Here is a 21,886-nt window from a genome sequence, read left to right as displayed (position 1 = left end):
GCAGAAGTTAAATTAATTTTTGGAAAAAAAATGTTAATGCATGAAGTTTTATTATGATTTTAAAAAGATTTGAGTTGGAAATAGTCCAGGAATCACAGATATGCGCGGTTTACATTCACTGTTACTACTTAGCGTATTACATTTGTAAAGAAATGCAAGAAGATTCATTGAATGGGTTATTAATTATGTTAGACACGTTTATAAGTACCACAATAATTGTTTTTAAAAAGAAGAAATAATTCAAGTGATGGCATTAATAAATAAATATCTCTCAAGAGCTCATTAATTTGAGATGGTTATAATTTATTAACACATAACAGGAATTATTTGAACATTCTACACCAAAAATAAATTGCCAGAAAAAAAAGAGTTTAAAAAAAAAAGCTAATTACTTTAAGAAACCATCTGACAGAAACGTTGCCAAAATACAAAAAACAATCAATTATGGAGATGCCAAGGCAGTTTGATGCACCTTATCTTACTGTACTGTGACCTAGATTTTAACTATCGACCCCTTCAACAAACAGATTTCCCGCAGATGAAAAAAAAACAAAAAAAAAACACGAGTAATTGCATTTTACAGAAGTTGTGCTGCTTGCATCTTCGATTGGAAGCTGTCATACACGATGTTTGTAATGTTTAGTTCTTGAGCTCAACAGATAGCGCTACACATTTCATCATACGGGTAAAAGTCGATAGCCACATGTTAGATTTGCACTGACATCTTTGCCTTGCGTTAAGTTTCTCTCGTAAACTTAGCGAAGACATTCTGAACGAAATCGTGTGTCTATTTATCTTCCAGCAACAACGGCACTCTGCTCGAGTAAACGGACACGATAATCGATGGGTTGTGAGCTGGTCCTGATATTTTCGCATAGAATGGAACACTAGCGAGCAGAACTCGGCTACAACTTGTTTCTATCCAACCATTGTGGTATTAACATTTATAAACTCTCGCCTTGGAGCCCACTTCGTTTGATAATTACAAACAAAACGTATCCACTTATTTTATGAGTTTAAATTGTTTGCAAATTTTAAAACAATTACGAAAGTACTTGCAATGAAGTTTCATTTGTGTAAATGCTAGTAGTTTCACGTTTGTATAAAACGGTGTAATAACATGGCTTTCCATTAGCTGTAAAAATGAATTCCAAAACTATAGCTTTATCTAATCAAATATAAGTTTATTCAAATATGCGAGTTTAAAGGTTGAAATTAATAACGTTTTGATAATAAACGTCCAGAGAAGTAACAAAACTGTGCCATACTCACGTTAATGTACTATAATTGGTAAGCATATTTTTTAATTAAAGAAAATCAATGAGGGTCAATTCTCGGCAGTCAATAGCAAGGCGGAGAATGAATTTGAGGAGGGGGACTTTGGAAAATCGATGGGCGGTGCACTGGCTTACAGAATAATTGCTTGATCATTTAATCAGTTCGAAAATTGATTATCAATAGGTATCGCTTTATGGAAAAATCGACTGGTACATAAAATAAATGAATGCACTTTTTTTTATCTCGCAAAAAACAACAAATCTTACACAAATGCTGCGAAAAATTCACAGTATCGAGCAGAAATTAAATCACTGAAATGCAACGCAATCAATAATAACCATTAAGTCCTATGAGCACACACAAACAGATGTGATAAATGTTATGGCTGAATTTGTCCCCCTCTCTCAGTGTTTAGCAAAGCCCAGTTTAATTTACCAGTAACAAATTATTTAAAAGGGGGCTGGTGTGGAAATTAATGACACTGATAAGTAGGTTAACATCCAGACATCATAAATAGGTAACCAAACTGATTAACTCTATTTTAATCAAAAATAGTCTCCATTCAATTTATACGGTTTTTAAGATGCAGAATTCCTAATCCAATTTTCAACTGTACATTTATCTTGTCTTCTATATATTAGATTCTACAAAGAGGTAAAGTGTGGGTGTGGGTGGGGGAAGAGAGAGAGAGAGAACTGTTTACATGGATAATTATAATTGAAGAACTCGCGGCAAACAAGAAAAACATTTCTAAAACAAAAATAATCATGAATCTATCAATTACCATAAGCTCTATTTTATTCTTGCTAGTAAAAAAATGTTATGGTTCTAGAGACCAATTTGTGTTGTACTTTAAGGATAATTGCAGTTTATAATTAATTGCAACAATCAATTAGAAGACATTTGGAATTTCCAGGTTTAGAAGGGGGGGGGGAGGTGGGATTAAATATCGCCAGAAAAGTTTATAACAACATGCAACACTAAGTAGGGCTTAAATAAGGGGAGGTCAACAACAAAATACAGTTATCAGTCATTTAACTTATGTTCTACTGAATTTCTAAACGAACTATTCTGCCAGGCAATTAAAAACTAGTAATTATAGCAAACGGGGTCACGGTCACCAGCTAAAAATAACCATAGTAGCACAGGGAAAACGATACGTTATCTGCAGAGTATCAAATTCAAGTACTAATAGCGCTACTCTAAAAATAGATTAACACAATCCTTTATTGTGAATGAAATCAGAATAGTTAGGTAAGAGAAAAATCCGAAAACAACAGGACCCATGTGTGTATACATACATTACATACATACATATATATATATATATATATATATATATATATATATATATATATATATATATATATATATATATATATATATATATATATATATATATATATATATATATCTACATACATACATAATACATACAGACACCCACATGTGTGTATGTATAATAAATTAATATTATCACTTAACACAAAATAATTACAACACGTAGGCTTTATCGGCAACCTTAATCGGTAATATTATCCATAGTACTTTTTCAAAATTATTTTTTTTACAGGACACGCATCTTTTAACAAACAAAATTATCGGCCACATTTATATTTAGTTAATCCACGTACTTAAGTAAAAGCACACATCTGACACCTATTTCACTCGCGCATATCTAGACAGGCGTACTCACCAATAGGTTCTTGAAAACCAGAATCCACGCTGGTACTCCCTTTGTAAAATTTGTTTCCACTACTGGAGTAGTCTGAAGATGAGAAGAAAGAATAGCATTACTTCAAAGACATCCTACGACAGGCTAGCAGTGAATCAATCGTTAAGGACATATGATTTTTTTTTAATTTGTTCAACGAGACACTAAATTAAGTTACTAAAATTAAACACAAAAGGAAAGTAAAGAGATCTTTTAAAAAAGATGAGTTATGAAATGGCACTTTCAGTTACTACAAATTAAAGCCACAGGGCATATACTAGTATCCGTCTTTATAGGGTATATTAAACACAAACTGCAGATAATAAATACAATGCACTGTTCCTCGGTTAGGTGAAAATGTTATCAGATTGACAGAAACATTTTTTACCCTTAATCTTAAAAATATTGAAAACATTCAACTCGTCTAGCTAGAGAACTGGACAAAGTTCCCTTATCGTGTATGCAAGGATTACAACAGTTAGGCGTCACTTATGGCTGACAATCTACTGGTGTAACAAGCACATACGAATACTTCACCAGTCTCGTACTTTCAAACGTACGCAACTGATCAGTCGCTTTAAAGTTGAACTACAAGGCTGTTATGGTACTAAATGCTGGAGAAGGGCATTAAGACGTCACACTCCTATTGAGTTGCTGGGATGGGAGAGGTGGGGTTAGCTTTTGTTACGATATGAGTAGTAGGGAGGGAAAAAATTGGGGGGCGGGGGTGAAGATTCGCAACTTAACATACGTTTTCGTATTAGAAAACAAGTGTTGTGTGCATTTTTTATGCTGACTATGGAAATATTGGGACGACGTCGTCGTATGATAGTGTTAAACAGAATGTCACGAGTTCGGATCCCGTGCTAGAGTCCGCAGTACGTCAAAAAGTTCACTCAGCTCAGATGGGTACCTTACTCGCGTTTAGGAAAGTAAAGGCGGCTAGTGTTATCTGTATACCTGCCGAGGTCACAGAAACAGGTGACTTCATTTGCCCCATGAACCACCAGATTTGGAAGAGTAATTTTACACAAATGAAAGTTGTTTTTTTCTAAAGAGAATAACAGAAGATACATATAAAGTATTTTGTCCTAAGCTGGTTTAATCTGAAAGGAAGAAACAGAGCGGATACTTCAACAAATCGTACCATTACGTGCATTGAAACAGCGTTATAACGTACCTTATTCAATTTGCAATTCGGAGCAAAAAGGTCATTTAGTGCCAACACCTTCATTATTCAATGTGCATTTAGTAAACTACAATACTCTCCTATTTATGGACTAAGCAGTTCGATTATAATATTAAGATAGTATGCACCTGGACCCGTATCAAAAAGAAAGCCGCTCCTTATTGAAATACAACGATGTCAACTAAAGTAATGATCATGTTGATCTTCAAATTATTGTTTTCAAATATGGCTTTATTTTTGGTGGTGTAAAACTTTGTGACAGCATATTGAGGACGTGTTTCGGCTTTTTTTTTAAAAAATGAACTAGATTTGATTATAGTTTTAGAAGTACCTAAAATTAAAAAAAAAAACGAAAATGGATGTTTGCCATAAATTATATTTCAGCAGAAAAATAGCCAGAGCAATCGAATTGGACGTTTAAGTTTTTTGGTTGTTTTTTTTTAAAGTTATTATAAGCCAACATATCTTTGTATATTGTATTATCTAGAAAAAACAATTTTGAGCAATGAATAAGGCTTAAAATCTTTTAAAACATGGTCTGGCTGGGTTAACAAAAAAAAAGCAAAATAATTTACAACAATCTGAAGACAGCAGTAATTCGGCCCGAGACACGACCCAAGAAAAAAAAAAGGTCCCTTGAGTTTTTGAACACTGTCGTGGTTCTCAATGTAAACCATGCACAAGTCGGACAACATAATATGTACAAAATAACAATGATGAACCCTGGGACAAACATGAACCCTGGGGCAAGCATGCCTCTTGCATTAGGTATAAAACACTAAATAAAAGCAAACTATATACAGCGGAACACGGAATTCCCGCTAATGTTCTATCATTGATCCTTACATGATGTAACAGTATGCCCGCATATAGATATGGTACTTAATATCAATAGGCTAAAAATAGCTCATTTTAACCGACTTTTTACAAGGAAGAATACACAAATATTTAAATATTATTATAAATAAGACTAGTTTGTTGATTGCGTAGTAATGTAGGTACCAATAAAATATCGAAGCAATGAACTGACATTAGTTTAAAGCAGCCAGCAATCGGAAAATGCTAAACGCCACTGATGTATAAATACAGTGGATGAAAAAGACAAAGGTGGTCACTCACGTACCATCAACAAAAAACGCTCAAGAAAAAAAAAGTAATAATGTGTCATAAAAAAAAACGTACTATATATTCAAAGCATGAAAAACAACTTACTCCCTTAAGACCGTCAAGAATGTTGTTTGCCTAGAATAAAAACATAATCTGTTGATGTGTTTGACAAGTAATTACGCATTTCAAGTCAGACATGTAATCGATTTCCATGTTTTGTTTGGCTGTAATCCCGATTCAAAAAGATGTATTGTTGCAAAAAACATTGCAGCTTCTGTGCTATTTGCTTTACAGGACAATGACAGGTCTCTCAGACGGCACTTCAATGTGTCAGATCCGTGCAAGTAAATGTAATAGACAGTTCGTGTGAAGATTAATGGCTTCTTAGCGCAGTGAATAAAACACGGTAATTACAAATCTGTGATGTGGCTTGTAATTCTGGACATTCTAGAAACCAAGACTGATCACTGATCAAAAGAAACATTAATAAGCCTATAGCATTTAAAAATACGGGAGAATTGAATATCAAATACAATTCCATGCTAACAAGTAAAAATCGTTCGGTGGGTCGGTTTAACAATGAGTACAAATAATGCAAGCAAATCGGTTTCTAAAAACAGTAATATCAGTTATCCGATAAAACGTGTGTTCGCTTTTAATGAAAGGTGTAGTCTGCAGGGAAAATGTATTTGAGAAACATAATTACAGCCCAAACTACGTCATTGAAGCTAGAAATATTCAATGTTTACGTCTGAAGACATAAAGGTAAAATGCAAAACTATTTTCGATTACAAATAAATCCTACCTTTCCAGTATTCCATTTAAACGTGAGCAAAAAATTTCCCTGTTCGAAAACCACCAACATGTATTGCGATAATGGCTTATAATTAACTTACAAAGCCCATAGGCATTCAAAATACTTAAATACTGTTTATTAAGTACAAGTTCCAGTAATTCGACATAGAAAATAAGGTAACCCTATAATTTTACTGTAAACACCGTCTCCAATTTACTATTACTATAATTTCATGATAAAGAGAGTAACGACTCAAATATAGGGTAGAGTGTCTTTAATGATACCCTTTAATTCTATGGATAGCTTGTTTACAAATTGTGGAATACAGTTTACGTTCATGCCACACAAAAAAGATGTCAAATAGTCAATACATACAGAAAAATCAACCGTTAATGAGTATGGAACTGGAAACTCCAAGGTCTTTTTATCCACGTTTTGATACAGTTTGTTTATTAACTATGAGATCAAGGACAAAGACGAAGTAAATCGCTGGAAATTGAATTGCGCCTTGAAATATGTAAACCTACGACATTTTTAAAGATGTACGTACCTAAGAGCTCAAAGAATTGCAAAAGAATTAAAAGCTTCATATGACCAGAAGAGATACCGCTCCCGCATAACAGACAGTTTAAAGCTACATGCATACTCGAATATTGTATGGGTTTTTTTTTCGTAAAAGGGGTATAGGAGGAACTACTGTGATCGCGCAAACCTGGACGTTTTACACCTTCATATGTCGGCAATCTTTTCTGTATACGTGTGTATAACCACACCACGATAACTCGGGAACCGTTTTAGCTAGGTAGACGTAATTTTTTTCTAAAAGTTCGTATAAACTTTTGAGCGATTTCCGGTAGACGGAAAGTGGTATTTTTGAAACACTTGCAAAATTTGATAATTTTCTGCCATATTTTCATAAAGCAGCACACACTAATGACTTATCAATAGGTTTTCTCGAAACACGCGCCGTTTTGTCAGAAACTTAATATTGACGTATCATGTTTCAACTGGAAATGCCATCCAATCCCCACCGTTATATGGGACTGCAGGGTATGATTTTGGGAGTTTACTACAGTTTAATTTTCTTTTAAATGCAAAGTATTTAAGTTATTAACAACAGCAGTAGCATACTCATTCGTTACTTGAACACTTTAAAACCAATATTATATAGTTTTACTGCCTCTTCAAGACCAATGTTACACACAAAACACGCGCATATATATATATATATATATATATATATATATATATATATATATATATATATATATATATATATATATATATATATATGAGTCGGTGAGTTCATATTTGTTAGAGCCAAACGATGTGTTCCACGAAAAATATCAAGTTTGACATCTATCCCCAAACGGCGCCCCTGTGATCCAAGCACATGCATCTTGTACCGGGATGAGAACACCACCAGCCTGGTGATAATGTTATAACTCAAGTGCAGGCCTATGCAGGTAAGAATTTGTAAACCATTTCCGCGCTGTTATCTGGCAAGTGATCAACCTAGCATGTAGTAAGGGGAAACTCCCATTTTACTCCAATCCTAAGGGCCATCTCTCGTGAGTCAATTACAGGAAAGCTTTAGGTGTACTTTTTAAAATTTTTATTTCTAGCGCCTTTAAATTTAAAAAAAAAATTTAAATCACAGTTCACTTTTTAATATGTCGTATTTTTAATGCAGTTTTTCTTTCTTCTTGTACACCAACTAGAAGAACCTTAGCTAAATTCGATAGTCTAGTATTTTATTCTTTGAAAATTCCCCCCTTTCTTTTTTTTTTTCGCTAAACGCATTTTGGTTTGACGCCATCTAATGAACGTTTCAAAAATAGCCTTGGCGTCCTATTCTTGGATTCTCAATAGCCCCATTTCTGTCTCCGCTGGATCTGTAGACTCCAGACTAAGATTGGACACCTCATCAATGCTACGCACACACATATAATACAGGATTAATATTTTGTTTTCTCTCTTTAAAAAACTTTCATTTATTTCACAACAGAATTATTGATTGAAAAAGCTAACTAGAAAAAAAATAACAGATTTATTCGAAATTACGAAAACTAAAACAAAACAAGAATAGAAAATCAAAACGCTTTAAAAAAGAACACATAGTTTTAACATTCAGATACGCCAATACATCAGCTTACGCCATGCTTATCGCAGCCACGCTCATTAAAAAGCTATTAATTACTATTAAGCAAAACCAGTGGCCGCTGGTTTCTAGAAGGAAAACGCATGTGGCTTTCATTCTAATAGAAAAATAAATACATCTTTCGACAACTATGAAGACAAAGAAAGTCAAATTTTGCTGAATTATTATTAAATCAGTAAAATTTAAAACATGCACGATCTGACACTTTTTCTTGTCTTTTAATGAGGTTTATACAACCAAAACCTAGATGTGTTTCTACATAGAAGCATGTTTAAATCATACAGGTTATATGAGCCAACTAACAACAATAGTAATACAGTAGGTCAAGTAGTGCAAAGGACGACAGCTCCCTATTAGTTTTCTTGTATCCTCACAGAACCTTCAGTTGTGTGTGCGTTTCAATAATTGGACATCATTACTGCTGTTTTAGAAAAATTGGCATTTTCCCGATTTTACATACTTTTTAAAAGAAAAAAATACATAAATTCGGAACAGGTATCAAGATACTAATCCAACTCTGAACAAATATTCAAACAATCAATGTGGCAGACAGAACTTAATCGGCTTTAATGCATCAATGATTATTAAAGTGCGTTTAAAAATACAATCATACCAACTACTTTGCTCGATAAATTTGCAAACAAACTTACAAATAATTCATGCCAGCGGCATAAAACACATGAAACAATGCTATAACAAAAATCAACGGTTATGTGCTCAGAACAATTTGTAATTTGTTGCCGTCTCCATAGCATTTTTTTTTCAAACATGGTATTCAGCCTTATGGTTATATAAATGTCATTTAAACCCCAAGACTGAGAAACTAAAATGTGTACAATAAATGTAACAGTATAACGGTAAAATAATTTTTTCTTAATTCGATTGAAACATTACATGTCATTAATATGTAGAAAACAAAAAATAGAAACTTATTTCTGGAAACTAATCATATTACATGTAACTTGATTTGCGGAGGAGCGCTTTATTTTAAAATATAATTTTTCAAACTACATCTCTGAGTGACGACCCCTGGGGGTTCTAGCGTTTACCCGTAGTGCCGATGTAGGCTGCAGAAATGTGATAGAGAGAGCCCCCTTTTTCCAGAAATCACCACCCAAGCTCCTTCTCTAACGTAGCACAAATTTAGGACAGTACACGATGAAAAACATCTTCATTTTCTATCTTTCCTTGGGCTTGTTGCCTCTACCCCCCCCCCCCTCCTCTCTCCCTCCCAATTCCTCTTCATGGAAGTAATTACTTTTCGTAAACTTGGAAGCACGTCGTGGAATCAACTGGGTTTCTTGTCGTCGACGTATTTGGCAACACTTTATAGGGAAACATTAAGCAATAGCTCTATCTGGTCAATCCTCTTTTCTTTGTATTTTATGATAACGAATGCCAGCTTTGGCGATATGCAGTGCTTGGTCCTAGTAAACTAATCAACTGTTAAATTAAATTAGAAGAAAAAAACAACGAAACTAATACTAATTAATAGCATTTATTTCCACCACGATGTGGCTTCCATTAATGTATTATCAGTATTACTTATAACTAATAATGAGAAATGCCGGCATAAAATAAATATAAAAATCGTCTTCAGGGAATGACATCATAGCAAATAACGCACGTGAACGACATTGTGGTTAATGGTTCGGGTGGGTGGGTGTGTATGGAAACCAATGCAAGTAATAATAACATGATGCAGCGGGGAAGGCGGGGGCAGTGTTTTTTTTTTATTTTACTTTGCCAAATGAGCACATCATGGCCTCGCTGATACTAAATTTAACAAGAAAAGGTAAAACAATTACTAGCCATGATACTACTACTACTAGTATACTTGGTAGTAATTGCACTACTAATGGTTTCGGGTCCTTTTCTTTCCTGGGTTTTTTTTTATTCAAGAGAAGATCCAGTCAATGAAACGTAAAATAGTAAGGAAGCGTAAGAGGGGTGATGGCAAAAATACGTGCAGTTTCTCAGCAGCAAACGATTTCCGTTGGTCAAAAGCATGTCACAGATTCGTGTGCACGCATACCTCTACACATTTATATTAATTTAATTTTAAAGACCGCGGCATCATCATTTTGTTAAACAAAAGTGGCACAAATACATTTTTTTTACTGTCAATTGTCTTGTAATTCGATTTAGCAAAACATATGCTGATTCACTGTGTAAAACAACGCAACAGTATTAAGTGTGTATACGTTGGCGAACTTAGCGTCCTTATCAAGTTCACTCTATTAAAACGTCTTAGATTGGTATCTGGCGATGTATTTGGATAGCACTAAAAAGGCCAATTGTTGCATTTTAACTTAAATCTGCTATGTTCTTGTCTATTCTTCAGCCAGCGTGTAGTCGGCATCTAGATCTACAAATCAACGTCGAAAAAAGAATGCGTAGAGAAATTCGGGGCAAAAGCAAGAAACATGATATAGTAGAAAAAAAAAACCCAGCTATCTTTAAAAGTGCTGTTTGCCTTGAGAGTCTACAAAAAAAGTGTTAGAAAACACTAGGCTTGAGGTAGATTTTAATGAGTATTTTATACTTTATTGCAGCAAGAATCCAATACCAAGTTTTACTTTTAATATGAACAACAATACAAGATCATCAATAAATAAGTTCTATTTTTGTATCGGGCATAAAAGTGTTCCATTTAAAACAGTTCAAAAAAATTATGGCTCAGATAGGCTATGTGGTAGGTAAACACCAGACAGACTTGACATTGTACTAAATCCTGGGTTGTAAAGAAGTGCAGGATAACATAGGTGTCAACAGGTGATAATCTACTACTTAGTGTATTTCACAAGGTGAGGTAACAGGTAAAGTGATAGTTTTGAGCATGCATGCCATTAGTTTAAACATCATATATTACTAGCTGAGGATATCTGTAATGAACTTAAGCAAAAGTATTGCCTTACTATACAGCCAAAGCTATGTTTTTAATTGCACTTATAAAAAGGTAAATTTTGTACCTGGCACAAAGATAGCAGATCCAAAAAGTGCAGGCACAATATGGTACATGTAATTAAGTTGGAACTCTTGAAGAAGAAATGACATTCCATGGAAATGCTTTTAATGATTTTCCATCAAACAGCAACAAATTTTATCATCACCGCTGCTGTGACGTTAATATACTGCCCATAATTTTTATGCTTCTGATTAGTGCCATTCAATCAATAACCAATGTCATGTATGTATGTGTCTGTATAGTATTTTCAATGGCTCACTTTAAAAAGACATTTTTATACTCAAGCATAAAAAACAGTCTTAATAAAAATTAACAAATTCTGAATTCAATAAAACTATGTTAAATACCCATATATAAAAAACAACTAAACAGACCTCCTTAAGTCGCTATGCCATATAAGACATTGCAGGGAAGTAATAACTCACATCAATAAGCAGTCAGCTATGGTAACACTAGTTGACCTAACTCTAAAAAGTAGGATGCTGAAAATCACAAGCTCTCAGGTTAAGTACAAAGATCACCATTAACAAGAACTCTAGTGTCGGTGCTATGGACTTGTAAGTGTAGCGACCTACAATATTTGAACTTGGTGATAAATCTACTGTTTTGTCACTTTTTGTAAATAAGAAACATTACACACAGTTGCTTATCAAATTTATAAAAGTATGGTATGATATCTAGGTCTGACTTTAACAACAACTGTAATAGCAGACTATTTTTCTAATGACAAAGAATTAAACATTAATTGTATGTTTTGCTACTAGTATGGTTATGAGAGAAGCCAGAAAGTAACAAGGTAAATGAAGTAAATCAGGAGACAAAAACTGGACAGGTAAATGGCTACTTGACTGGATTAGTAACATGTTAATTCTTGTTTAATGCTTACTTTAAACTCCAATGAAGCTTATTTAAATATCAGTAATAAAAAAATGTTTAGATGAGTGAAATATTAGTATGTATTATAAGTGATGGCTACTTTTAAAATGCTAATCAAGCAATACTTGATTTAAACTATATATCCAGTAATCTACATAATTTTAAATTGGTAAATTATGCTAAGTTTAGTCGATTGAAATTTAAGATACTTGAACATAGATATATAATTATTCATACAAATGCAAAAATAATGCATCTCCCTAAAAAAAAAATCACACAACTTTAACAAAAGTAATTTAAAAATAAATAAATGGCATACTAGGTTACGTAAAAATACATGAGCAATATAATGAGATGAAAGATTAAAAATAAAAACAAACTAAATTGGGATATTACTATTTTTTTAAATTTGTAGCACATACAAAAAAGAAAATTTTTAAATGGCAAAAAAAAAAAACTTACATTGTTGGTAATTGTTTGACGTCATGTTGTTAGGGCTATAGTTGAGCAGACGCAGTAACAAAGTTACTCCACTAATCTTTTATCCATTCAATACTTGTCCTGAACAAAAAAAGAAAACACTTTGTAGAAACCATGTAATCTATAAAAACGAACAAACCTAAATCCAGGAAATCCTACATTAAGACAATAAAAATAAACCGGTAGTGATCTCCCCTAAACTTTCTCGAATATTCTTATATAAAACAACAAGGGGATGGTAACTGGGGATATAGTTATGATTTTTAATCCATTTTAAATACTAAAACTTTTAAAAATAGAATAGAATCTCAGTAAAAAACAATTGCGCACCAAGCGAACGCCTAATAAAGGTGTGTATAATAGTGCGCAATATTATTAGTACTTTTAAAATTTACATTAGTTTTTTGAGAAATCGGAAGTAGCGTAAATTACTACTTCCTGTCAACGGAAATTACTCAAAATTTAACAGAAGGTAGAGAATTAGATCTTTTACTTACATGTGAAATTTCATTTATCTATCTGAAATAGTACTCAAGTTATAGGCTTTTAAAAAATTCAAAGTAGGAAAAGTACCACTTCCGGTTATCGGAAATCGCTCAAAAGTTGATACGGATCTACGATTTTGATAAAATACTTATATATGAAATTTCATCAACCTAGCTGTAACGGTACTCAAGTTATCGTGTTTACACACGGACAGACAGACAGACAGACAGACACACACACACACAGACATACGGACAAGATTGCAAAATTATGTTTTTCCGTATCAGTGAGGTGTAAAACGTCGAGATTTGTAAAAATCTCGATTTTTTTTTTTTTGCACGATTACAATACTTTCTCTATACTACGTATATACGAGAAAGTAAAAAAGGTCAAAGCATTACAATTAACAAAACTTTTCTAAAATTCAAAAATCATTATTCATAAATTTAATTAACTGTAAAGAATCATTGGTAGGAAAACAGCAACTAAATCCTTGCCTTACCATTCAAATAAAATGTTAATCTTAAGTGAGGGTTGGAGTAAGACTGTAAAAACATTTCAGCATTTATAATAAAGACAAACTACCATTGTCTGAGCAATGATATAATAGCTACAAACAATTTTGTCATTAGAGGAGTTGATAAAAGTTTAATAGAAGTACGACATAAATAGAAATCTAATTATTTTTAAAAAAATAAAACTAAAAAAAAAAAATTAGATACTCATTTTTTTTAAATTTGGGAGCAGAAAATGTCTCACAGATTCCACAGATTTGATAGCATCGGATTTATGAGACCACTAATTTTTTTTTTTTTTTTTTAAAACAATGCTTTGCATATTAATTTCCATTAATTACACTAATAAATAAGTACAAGAAAAATGGCAGAATTGACAGTTGGCACCATTATCTGATTAAATTGTGGCAGAACTTTATTCTTAGTAAACTACTCAACAAACATACTGAACAAAAAACAAACAAGACTTTTAAAATGCTAACCAGTTCTTAATGCAAAAGATTTTAATATGTAAAGTATTTTCAATAACAGAATGAAAATGATTAATTGTGTTAACTGAAGCTATTACTGTCAACTTAAGTAGTATACTCTTATATATATTTATATAAAGCAATGTACAATTAATATTAATATTAAACCAGAATAAAAGTTACTCGATAAACATGGTATTAATGTAGCTACTCTTTTACTCTTTTAGAAAACAGTTTAATGGATAGTGAAGAAAAAATAATTGGGGTAAACAAGTCATTATCCTATCACTTTAAATTTGAAGGACTTACACATTGCTGACACACTAGTAGAATTACAACAGAAATTTAATACCCTGGTAGTCAAAATCATTAAATCGAATAAATATGAAAACAACAAATGCCAATAAATCAAAACTAAAAAAGGCACTTGTCATTTCTCAAATTAATAACTTTAGAAAGCTAGTAGAGCCAATAATTACAACCAAACCTTAATGTAAAAATATAATGGAATTTTAGTTTGTCATCATCATTGTGGCGCAACCAACTTAGATTTACATTTGCTTATCTGTAAATAACTCCCTCAATTACTGTCGGCTTCTGTTGTTGTTTTCTTTGGGACATTCAACAAAAACTGTGGCTTTGCTATACCAAAATTATCAGAAATATAAGGGGTTAAGACACATCACAAGTACGAAAAAACATTCATTGACAAAAACAGAACTCAGGTGAAATCACAAAAAAAAAGGAAATAGGTAGACCTTAATGACAGCTGAGAAAAATCTTAAGAAGAGTCAACACAAAGCACTTATTAATCTTTACTCAATCTAAATTTAACTTCACAAGCAAATGTTTATCTTTTGACATAACATAAAATTATTGATTCAACTAGTAAGTATCATCTTAACAAAATGTTCCACTGTTATTCCTCAGATGTTTACTAGTCTCAAACAAGCTCCTGGTTGCTTTTTTTGTCTTACAGGTGTAAATAATGGCTTTTCTGGCAATGGCATCACGGCCACTGGTATAGATGTTCCTGATACTGGAGTTAGATCGTGTATCAGATTCTGTCAAGGTATAGAACTACAACAAATGTATGCTTGTTATAAGATTTATCATACAGTTATTTTACCGCTAAATAACTGCTGCATATTTAATTTTTTTTTAAATAAAAAGTAAAAAAAAAATGCTCTCAAATAATAAATAATTGTTACATCACATATACCTCTTATGTTAGTGAATTTTCAATATAGACTATAGAAGTGGAATTCAAAATTGCACCCAGTTTCATTAGCTTAAATTGATTGTTTGGGATTTTTATAACATTTATATAATTCTCTTCTAGGAGACGCTAGAAAACAAGCTGTAAGCGCGCTCCCTACCACCCCACCCCTACATGGTCTGGTGAGCTGTGGCTCACGCTAAATGTTTACAATCTTAGAGCCGTGTAGGGTAGTGGTTGGGGGAAAGGAGGGTGGGGGTTGGGGGAAAGGAGGGTGGGGGTAGTATCGTCCTTAACGACCTACTGATAGTGTTTTAAAGCAAATATTTTCAATGGCAGCATTGGTAAAGTCGAATTCACAAATTATGAATTACTGAAAAGTAGAAAATAAAACAACTAAATAGCGGCGTATGATATGCAGCGGGTCGGCTCGTGTCAAATATTTTCCCTCAGTTATACATTACATTTCTTACTTATTTTTAAAAAGGAAATTTTTTTTCATGATGTTTAAAATATTGAAATTGTAAGTATTGAAAACGTCGCAAGCACAATGTGGCCCAAAGCTATAACAAAGCACAATGTGGCCCAAAGCTATAACAGTAAGAGACAGCTGTCGCATTGGGGTTCCAAACACATACCAGGCTACATATCTTTAATACATTTTTAAATGAAAAAAAAAAAAAAAATAACAAACAAATTGAAATGGTGAATGCTGGAATTATATTTTATTCTTAGGGTTATGGGAAACGGTGCGCGGACCTTTGACCACAGTTGCTTTGACCATAGGGGGTTTGACCATAGCGGAGCTGTGACCATAGGGGCTTTGACCAGAGGGGGTTTGACCACAGCGGGCCTTTGACCATGGGAAACCCAAAACGTTTAATTAATATGACTGCAACTGTATAGACCAAATCTCTTCTACTTACATTAAGTATTAATCAGTCTACAAAGGTAAACCATAATTTTGTTTAACTTTTCTTCATTTAAATTATGGTATCTACTCAAGTCCCTGGCATAAAAACAAGAGTTGTGAAATGCTTTAATTACTTCAATGGAATCAACTTTATTTTAATGATGCTGATTTAAAAATGTTAAATAAATGTATACTCTTTATACACTGTTGTCAATGCTGTTAGACACAAATTGCATGGGTGCTTTTAATTTAGTAGTTACATCAACAATGATCCTATTAAATACTACTTGCTATGATGCAGCAAATTTACTGTGGAACTTTAAAGTGGTGGAGAAATGTAAAGTTATATGAGGCTTGGTTTCAGTATACTGATGTTAGCTAGAAATTTAATTCTCAATTATTTCAAAATAAAAATACACAGGGTTGATAAGTTTAAACAACATATAAATATGTATACTGTAGATGGCTGTATAGATATCCACAGAATTTTTGTTTTGTTTATGCTAATTGGATAATGAAAACATTTTTAGGATCAACAAACATACTAATTTTTAAAGTACTGAATTTTTAAAAAAATGTATCGGTCTCAATTCGACTACTTAATGCATTGAAGTGTTATAAACAATTTGATATTTATATATTTGAGTGGGGAAAAAATACCAAGTACAATTATTGTTTTGTATTTACTTATTAAAAGATAGACTGCATTACTATAACACCATTTTTTTGTGCTAGCTTTTAGACTGAAGCCAGTGGAAAATATACCCTGATACCATAATAAATTGTTCCGCATATGTATTTTAAAAGTACAATTCAGCCCGTATTCCTTATCTAAGAACAGAGTAGAATATGAGGTAAGTTATTGTACTATTACTTACAACAACTATTACCATATATTGGACTATTCCAAAAAGAGGCTGTGATTATAGTTTGAAAATTGCTTGATTTTTATTTTAAATGTATTAAGCCTTTATATAGTCTGAACTATGGATATTTTAAAAAGATTATTAAGAACAAATTAATCACTAGCTAATACTACAATAGATTAGTTATTCAAGCATATAGTTTTAATTCTATGTGATATCTGGCCTATGTTTAGGTCAAGTTAAACAGCAGTTTAAATTTTCTTTTTTTTAAATTGTGTGTGGGGTTATTGAAACTCATGTGATTATAATAACTTGATAGTGTGGTATTTTGAATTTTCAACAAGGTGGATGTTAACTATTTGTTGAGAAGCAGGGGAAACCAAAGACGACACTGAATGGATGACATTAAGGATTGGACATGATACATGTTGCTGAACTAAGCAAAGTGGTAGAGGACAGAATGGATGGCGAAGAATTATAACATCAACTATGGCGCCCCAACCCCCCCCTCCCCCCTTAAAGTGTTAAGGGACAATGATGATGAATATTTTCAATAGGTCTAACTAGTTTTTTAAAGCCCAAAAATTTGACAGTTTCTTGTAGTCACTACCTGGTATTGTAAATATAAACAAACTAAGTGTAACTTGTAACTAGGTCATGATGATGATTTTAATAAAAATTACATGAATTTATCACAAATAAGTGTGAATTATTAGTTTTTAATAATTTTTTAATTGCATTAAAACAGAAAAGCATAATGTACTTAAAAACTCTTTCTACAAAACAAATATTTAAAGAGGATTAGGCCGATTCTGGTTCTTATTAAATGGCCTAATAGAAAATAAAATTAGGTTAAGCTTTAATTTTAATTTCTCTCAATGTTAAGCTTTCTAATTTGTTTTAGTGCAAAACTGTAACACAACTTGTCAGATGAAATGGACCAAAACCAACATGTTCAGTCCACATAAACTATGGTTTGGTCCAGCACACCAACTGGGCTATGCCATATATGCTACAATCAACACAGTGAAAAACTAATATTGGACTACCCAGTGACAGTTAAATTAGCCTAGTCCCTGTTTTGTAGGTTTAGATCTAAGCAAAACAATGTAGACCTAAGATGTCCTAAGTCTGATAATACTATAATATACTAACGAGGTACTGAACTGAGGCCTAAGTCTCTTACTTAGCGATCTCTAAGTCACTAAGACCTACTAAAAGTGAAACTACTAGATCTAGATTCCAGGTCTAGCTTTAGATCCAATAGATCCACTCTGGTCTAGAATCTTAATGTAGAATCTAGTAAAATTGTAAATGGTACTACAAATGCATAGATTTATGATTATGATTTAGATCTAGGCCTTACCTGCAATCTATGTCCCTAGAATCTAGATTATAGATCTAGACTAGAATTTATTCTATAGGGCCTATTTAAAAAAAAAAACAATCACTGTGATTTTCATGAAAAGTGAGACTCAACTCTCCTATTGCAACAAACAAGAATACTCGTCTGAGTTAGCTCACCAGCACTAGTCTGCTAGCTGTGGTGATTTTTATTTGCAAAAAAAAAAAAACGATTAGGTAGGCCTAGTCTAGAATCTAGATCTGTAGATACGAGTACTAGCCTAGATCTAGATTTACAACTTACCACATATTAAGAACACATATTATTTCCAAACTTTCATAACAACGAAAGGGAACACTTGAAATCTTAACACAATTTAAATATAGAATCTAGAGAGAGGAAATATTAAATGCAGAAGATGAGGAACAAATTAATTCAATGCGATGACTGAAAATGAACTTCGACGAGCGAGAGGCGAGAGAAGTTTTCATGGATGATGGAGACTGCACTGAACGAGTAAAATTGTTACGCCACTTTCAACCCACTTTAGACAGAAGAAATTTTTAGGCTAATTCTGAAAAACCTCTAGGATTTATTAAATACTACTTACCTTATTCAAAAAAATATAGCATTGACTGACTAGAAAGTCCACTTCATTATCATCGCAAAATTACTAAGTTCAGTGTTGGTGTTCGCCATTATTTTTTTTTCAACGTCACGTGGTCACAGCCGTCCAATTACAAAGCTTTCGCTGATTCTTAAAATAGAAACTAATACTCTGGTGGCGGCTGGATAAGGAGTCAAAAAGGGCCTCCAGAGTAAACAAGCCTTCTAAATTTTCTCTCATGCACTCATTTTTAGGCTAAAACATTGATGGGTCTTGTTGAGATTATATACAACATATTCTTACTATATTTGCAAAATATTTATAGAGATCTGTATAACAGGTTATAGTGACTAATGGTTACTAATATAACATTAAACGTTCTTATGGTACACGGATTAGGCCTGATCTATTAGTATTAATATGTGGTTGTTATTATTATAATTTGACATTATTAATATTATTGACCTGCGCTAAATTTATCACAGCCTCGCTTAATCATAATCGCATTAGAGGCGTAAGAGGTTTTAGGACAAATTGTTGATAAGCGACGAATTAGCTACATACTAGATCTAACTATAGATCTAATGTTTATGAAATTCACAATGTAGTTTTCTTGTCACTAGATTTACCAGCTGCTAACAACACATGCATCTAATGATAGAATCTAGATCTAGATCTCTAGATATAAAGAAAATCTTCAGTTGAACTTTCTTACATGAACTTTAAAATGGGGACTAGACTAGATCTACTCATAACTGCAAACTATATTACGGCGAGACTTCTTTTTTTTAAATTATATAGTATAGATCTACTAAATACATCTCAGGGCATTTTTTTAAATTGACTTTTACTCCATCCCCAACCCCACTGGAAACAGATTTATGCCATTTATGGACAACCAATCATTCTCTTTTTTTTTTTAAAATTAAAACATCGTTTTGCCCATAGTATTTTCTATATTCGATACGTTTCCACTTCCAAAATCATCTCCCCTTAATGCAAAATAGCATTGGAGATGTGTGGGTTTTTTTTCAGAACCCTTTGTGAAACTCATTGCGTTTCTTAGGTCAGAAGCATCGATTGTTGAGCACTAAGCTACCATGTAGAACACCAAACAGTCTCAATAAGAAGAGAACACTTCAATTGACGACAGGAGAGATGAAAGCTACTATAGCACATCAAAAAGTTCCCCGGTTTAGTTAAAAAAGTCTGTTTCATAGCTTGACACATCAGCATAAGACTATGGCATTTCAGAGAGGTGGAAATAATAATACACTTCATCAGGGGTCATCCATTTATGACATCCACACGTGGTGGGGGGGGGGGGGGGGGTCCGAAAAAATTGACTTTTGTGGACGTCATAAATGGATGACCCCTCTGGACTTCCTACGATTCTCGTATCTCCTGGAGATGCAACAAAGGCCTACGGTAGCCAACAGCTTCATTTGCGAACTGAGTGCAACAATGATATTTGTTGTCGCCGTTCCACTTCAGTTTGCCTGGATTTGAAAAAAAAACTCTAACCGGAACCTTTTTTTTCCTCTCCGTTCTTAATTCAGACACCGCAGTTAAGTATTAAGCGTCAAATTGTTATACGCCATATATAGGTCGTTGACTCCGAGTTTAGTCTGCTTTTCTTTTTGGGTTTACTTCCCATAACTTTTGTCCAACCAAGAACAAACTATAAGGCATCAGTTGCTTGACTTATGGAGTTGTCTCGCATAGAAGAGTTGCTGTCCCTAGCTATCAAGCTAGGGGGTTCGAACTCGGGACTTTTCGGTATAGCGACCCTGAGCTTTACCGAACCGACCAAGCTGATACAGAAAGAGCTTGAAACTGAAAAGAAGTGTTTGAATATTATAGGACCAACTGATGTTACACTACCAAACCTTTGGCTAGTGACCAACCATTATACAGCAGATGATATTTGTCTGTATCGGACACCTTGGGTAAACTTTAAACAAACATGACCAAACGACGCTGAAACTTAAGCAGTTCTTAAAACACAAGTGATGCGGAAAATGGCTGATGACATAGAACGCCTGAGAGTTCTGTGGCTGGTAGTCCGAAGCTCAGTCCAGATGACGCCAGCAATAAACGAACAGTCAACGACGTATACCAGGGGTCTCCAAACTACGGCCCGCGGGCCGGATGCGGCCCGCGAGGTCATTTTATCCGGCCCGCGACGATCTTTTTGTCCATTGCATAAATGTTTGTTGTAGGTGGCTGAGGAGCTATGCACAGAAAATTCAAAACAATTTAAAAATATAGCTTCGTGTGCAAATACAATTACTCGCCGTGTTGCAGACATTGGTGAAAACATTGCAACTCAAGTAGCGAAAAATTCAAGCAAGTTACGCCATTTTTCAATTGCAATGGATGAGTCGCCGGGAAGCTGTTCCACCTCTCAACTTCTTGTGTTCATTAGATGTGAGGATGAAGACCGGAACATAACACAAGAGCTGGCTTCCCTACATATAATGTATGACACTGTTACCGAAGAGGATATCTAACCATAGACAGTTCAGAGACAAACACAAAATCGCCAGATTTACCATATTTCACATCAGTAAGATTGCTAATTTTGAGAGAAAATTCTGAGCAGAGTATCTATGAAAAGAAATAGGTGACTACCTGATAATAAAGGCAAGTCACAGCCATTATTGTCTGATGAAGAGTGGGTATAGAAATTGGCCTCTGCTGCAGACATAACTAGTCATTTAAATTTTCTGAACCTAAAACGGCAACAGAGTGAAATCTAGTTTCTGATCTATACACCCACCTAAAGGCCTTTAGATACAAACTTGTCATGTTTTTGGAACAAGTACAGGCTAACAGCTTGACACACTTTCAGCAGTGCAAGGTCTTTACGGCTGAAGCAACCACTGAGTTCCCC

General features: G+C 33.5%; 1 protein-coding gene across 7 annotated transcripts in view; it reads right to left on the bottom strand.

Annotated features, from left to right (window-relative positions):
- Positions 1-19,088, bottom strand: part of LOC131956882 (histone deacetylase 4) — a 67,826-nt gene extending 48,738 nt beyond the window's left edge. For 6 of the 7 annotated variants that reach the window (XM_059321494.1, XM_059321498.1, XM_059321496.1 and 3 more), the window contains exons 1-3: positions 18,994-19,088; positions 12,552-12,650; positions 2,975-3,046 (exon numbers count right to left, since the gene is read on the bottom strand). In XM_059321494.1, the coding sequence (XP_059177477.1) occupies positions 2,975-3,046; positions 12,552-12,576 (97 nt within the window). In that variant the 5' untranslated portion in view covers positions 12,577-12,650; positions 18,994-19,088. Of the gene's footprint in view, positions 1-2,974; positions 3,047-12,551; positions 12,651-18,686; positions 18,802-18,993 lie in introns of those variants that run through there. The other variant, XM_059321495.1, reaches the window with a different exon arrangement.
- Between the last annotated feature and the right edge of the window lie 2,798 nt (positions 19,089-21,886).

The sequence above is a fragment of the Physella acuta genome, unplaced genomic scaffold (assembly GCF_028476545.2).
Source record: "Physella acuta isolate Inbredline_101_S28 unplaced genomic scaffold, ASM2847654v3 ptg001182l, whole genome shotgun sequence".
NCBI lineage: Eukaryota > Metazoa > Mollusca > Gastropoda > Physidae > Physella > Physella acuta.
The sequence above is the reverse complement of the archived record's forward strand: the minus strand, read 5'-3'. Positions and strand labels throughout refer to the sequence as shown.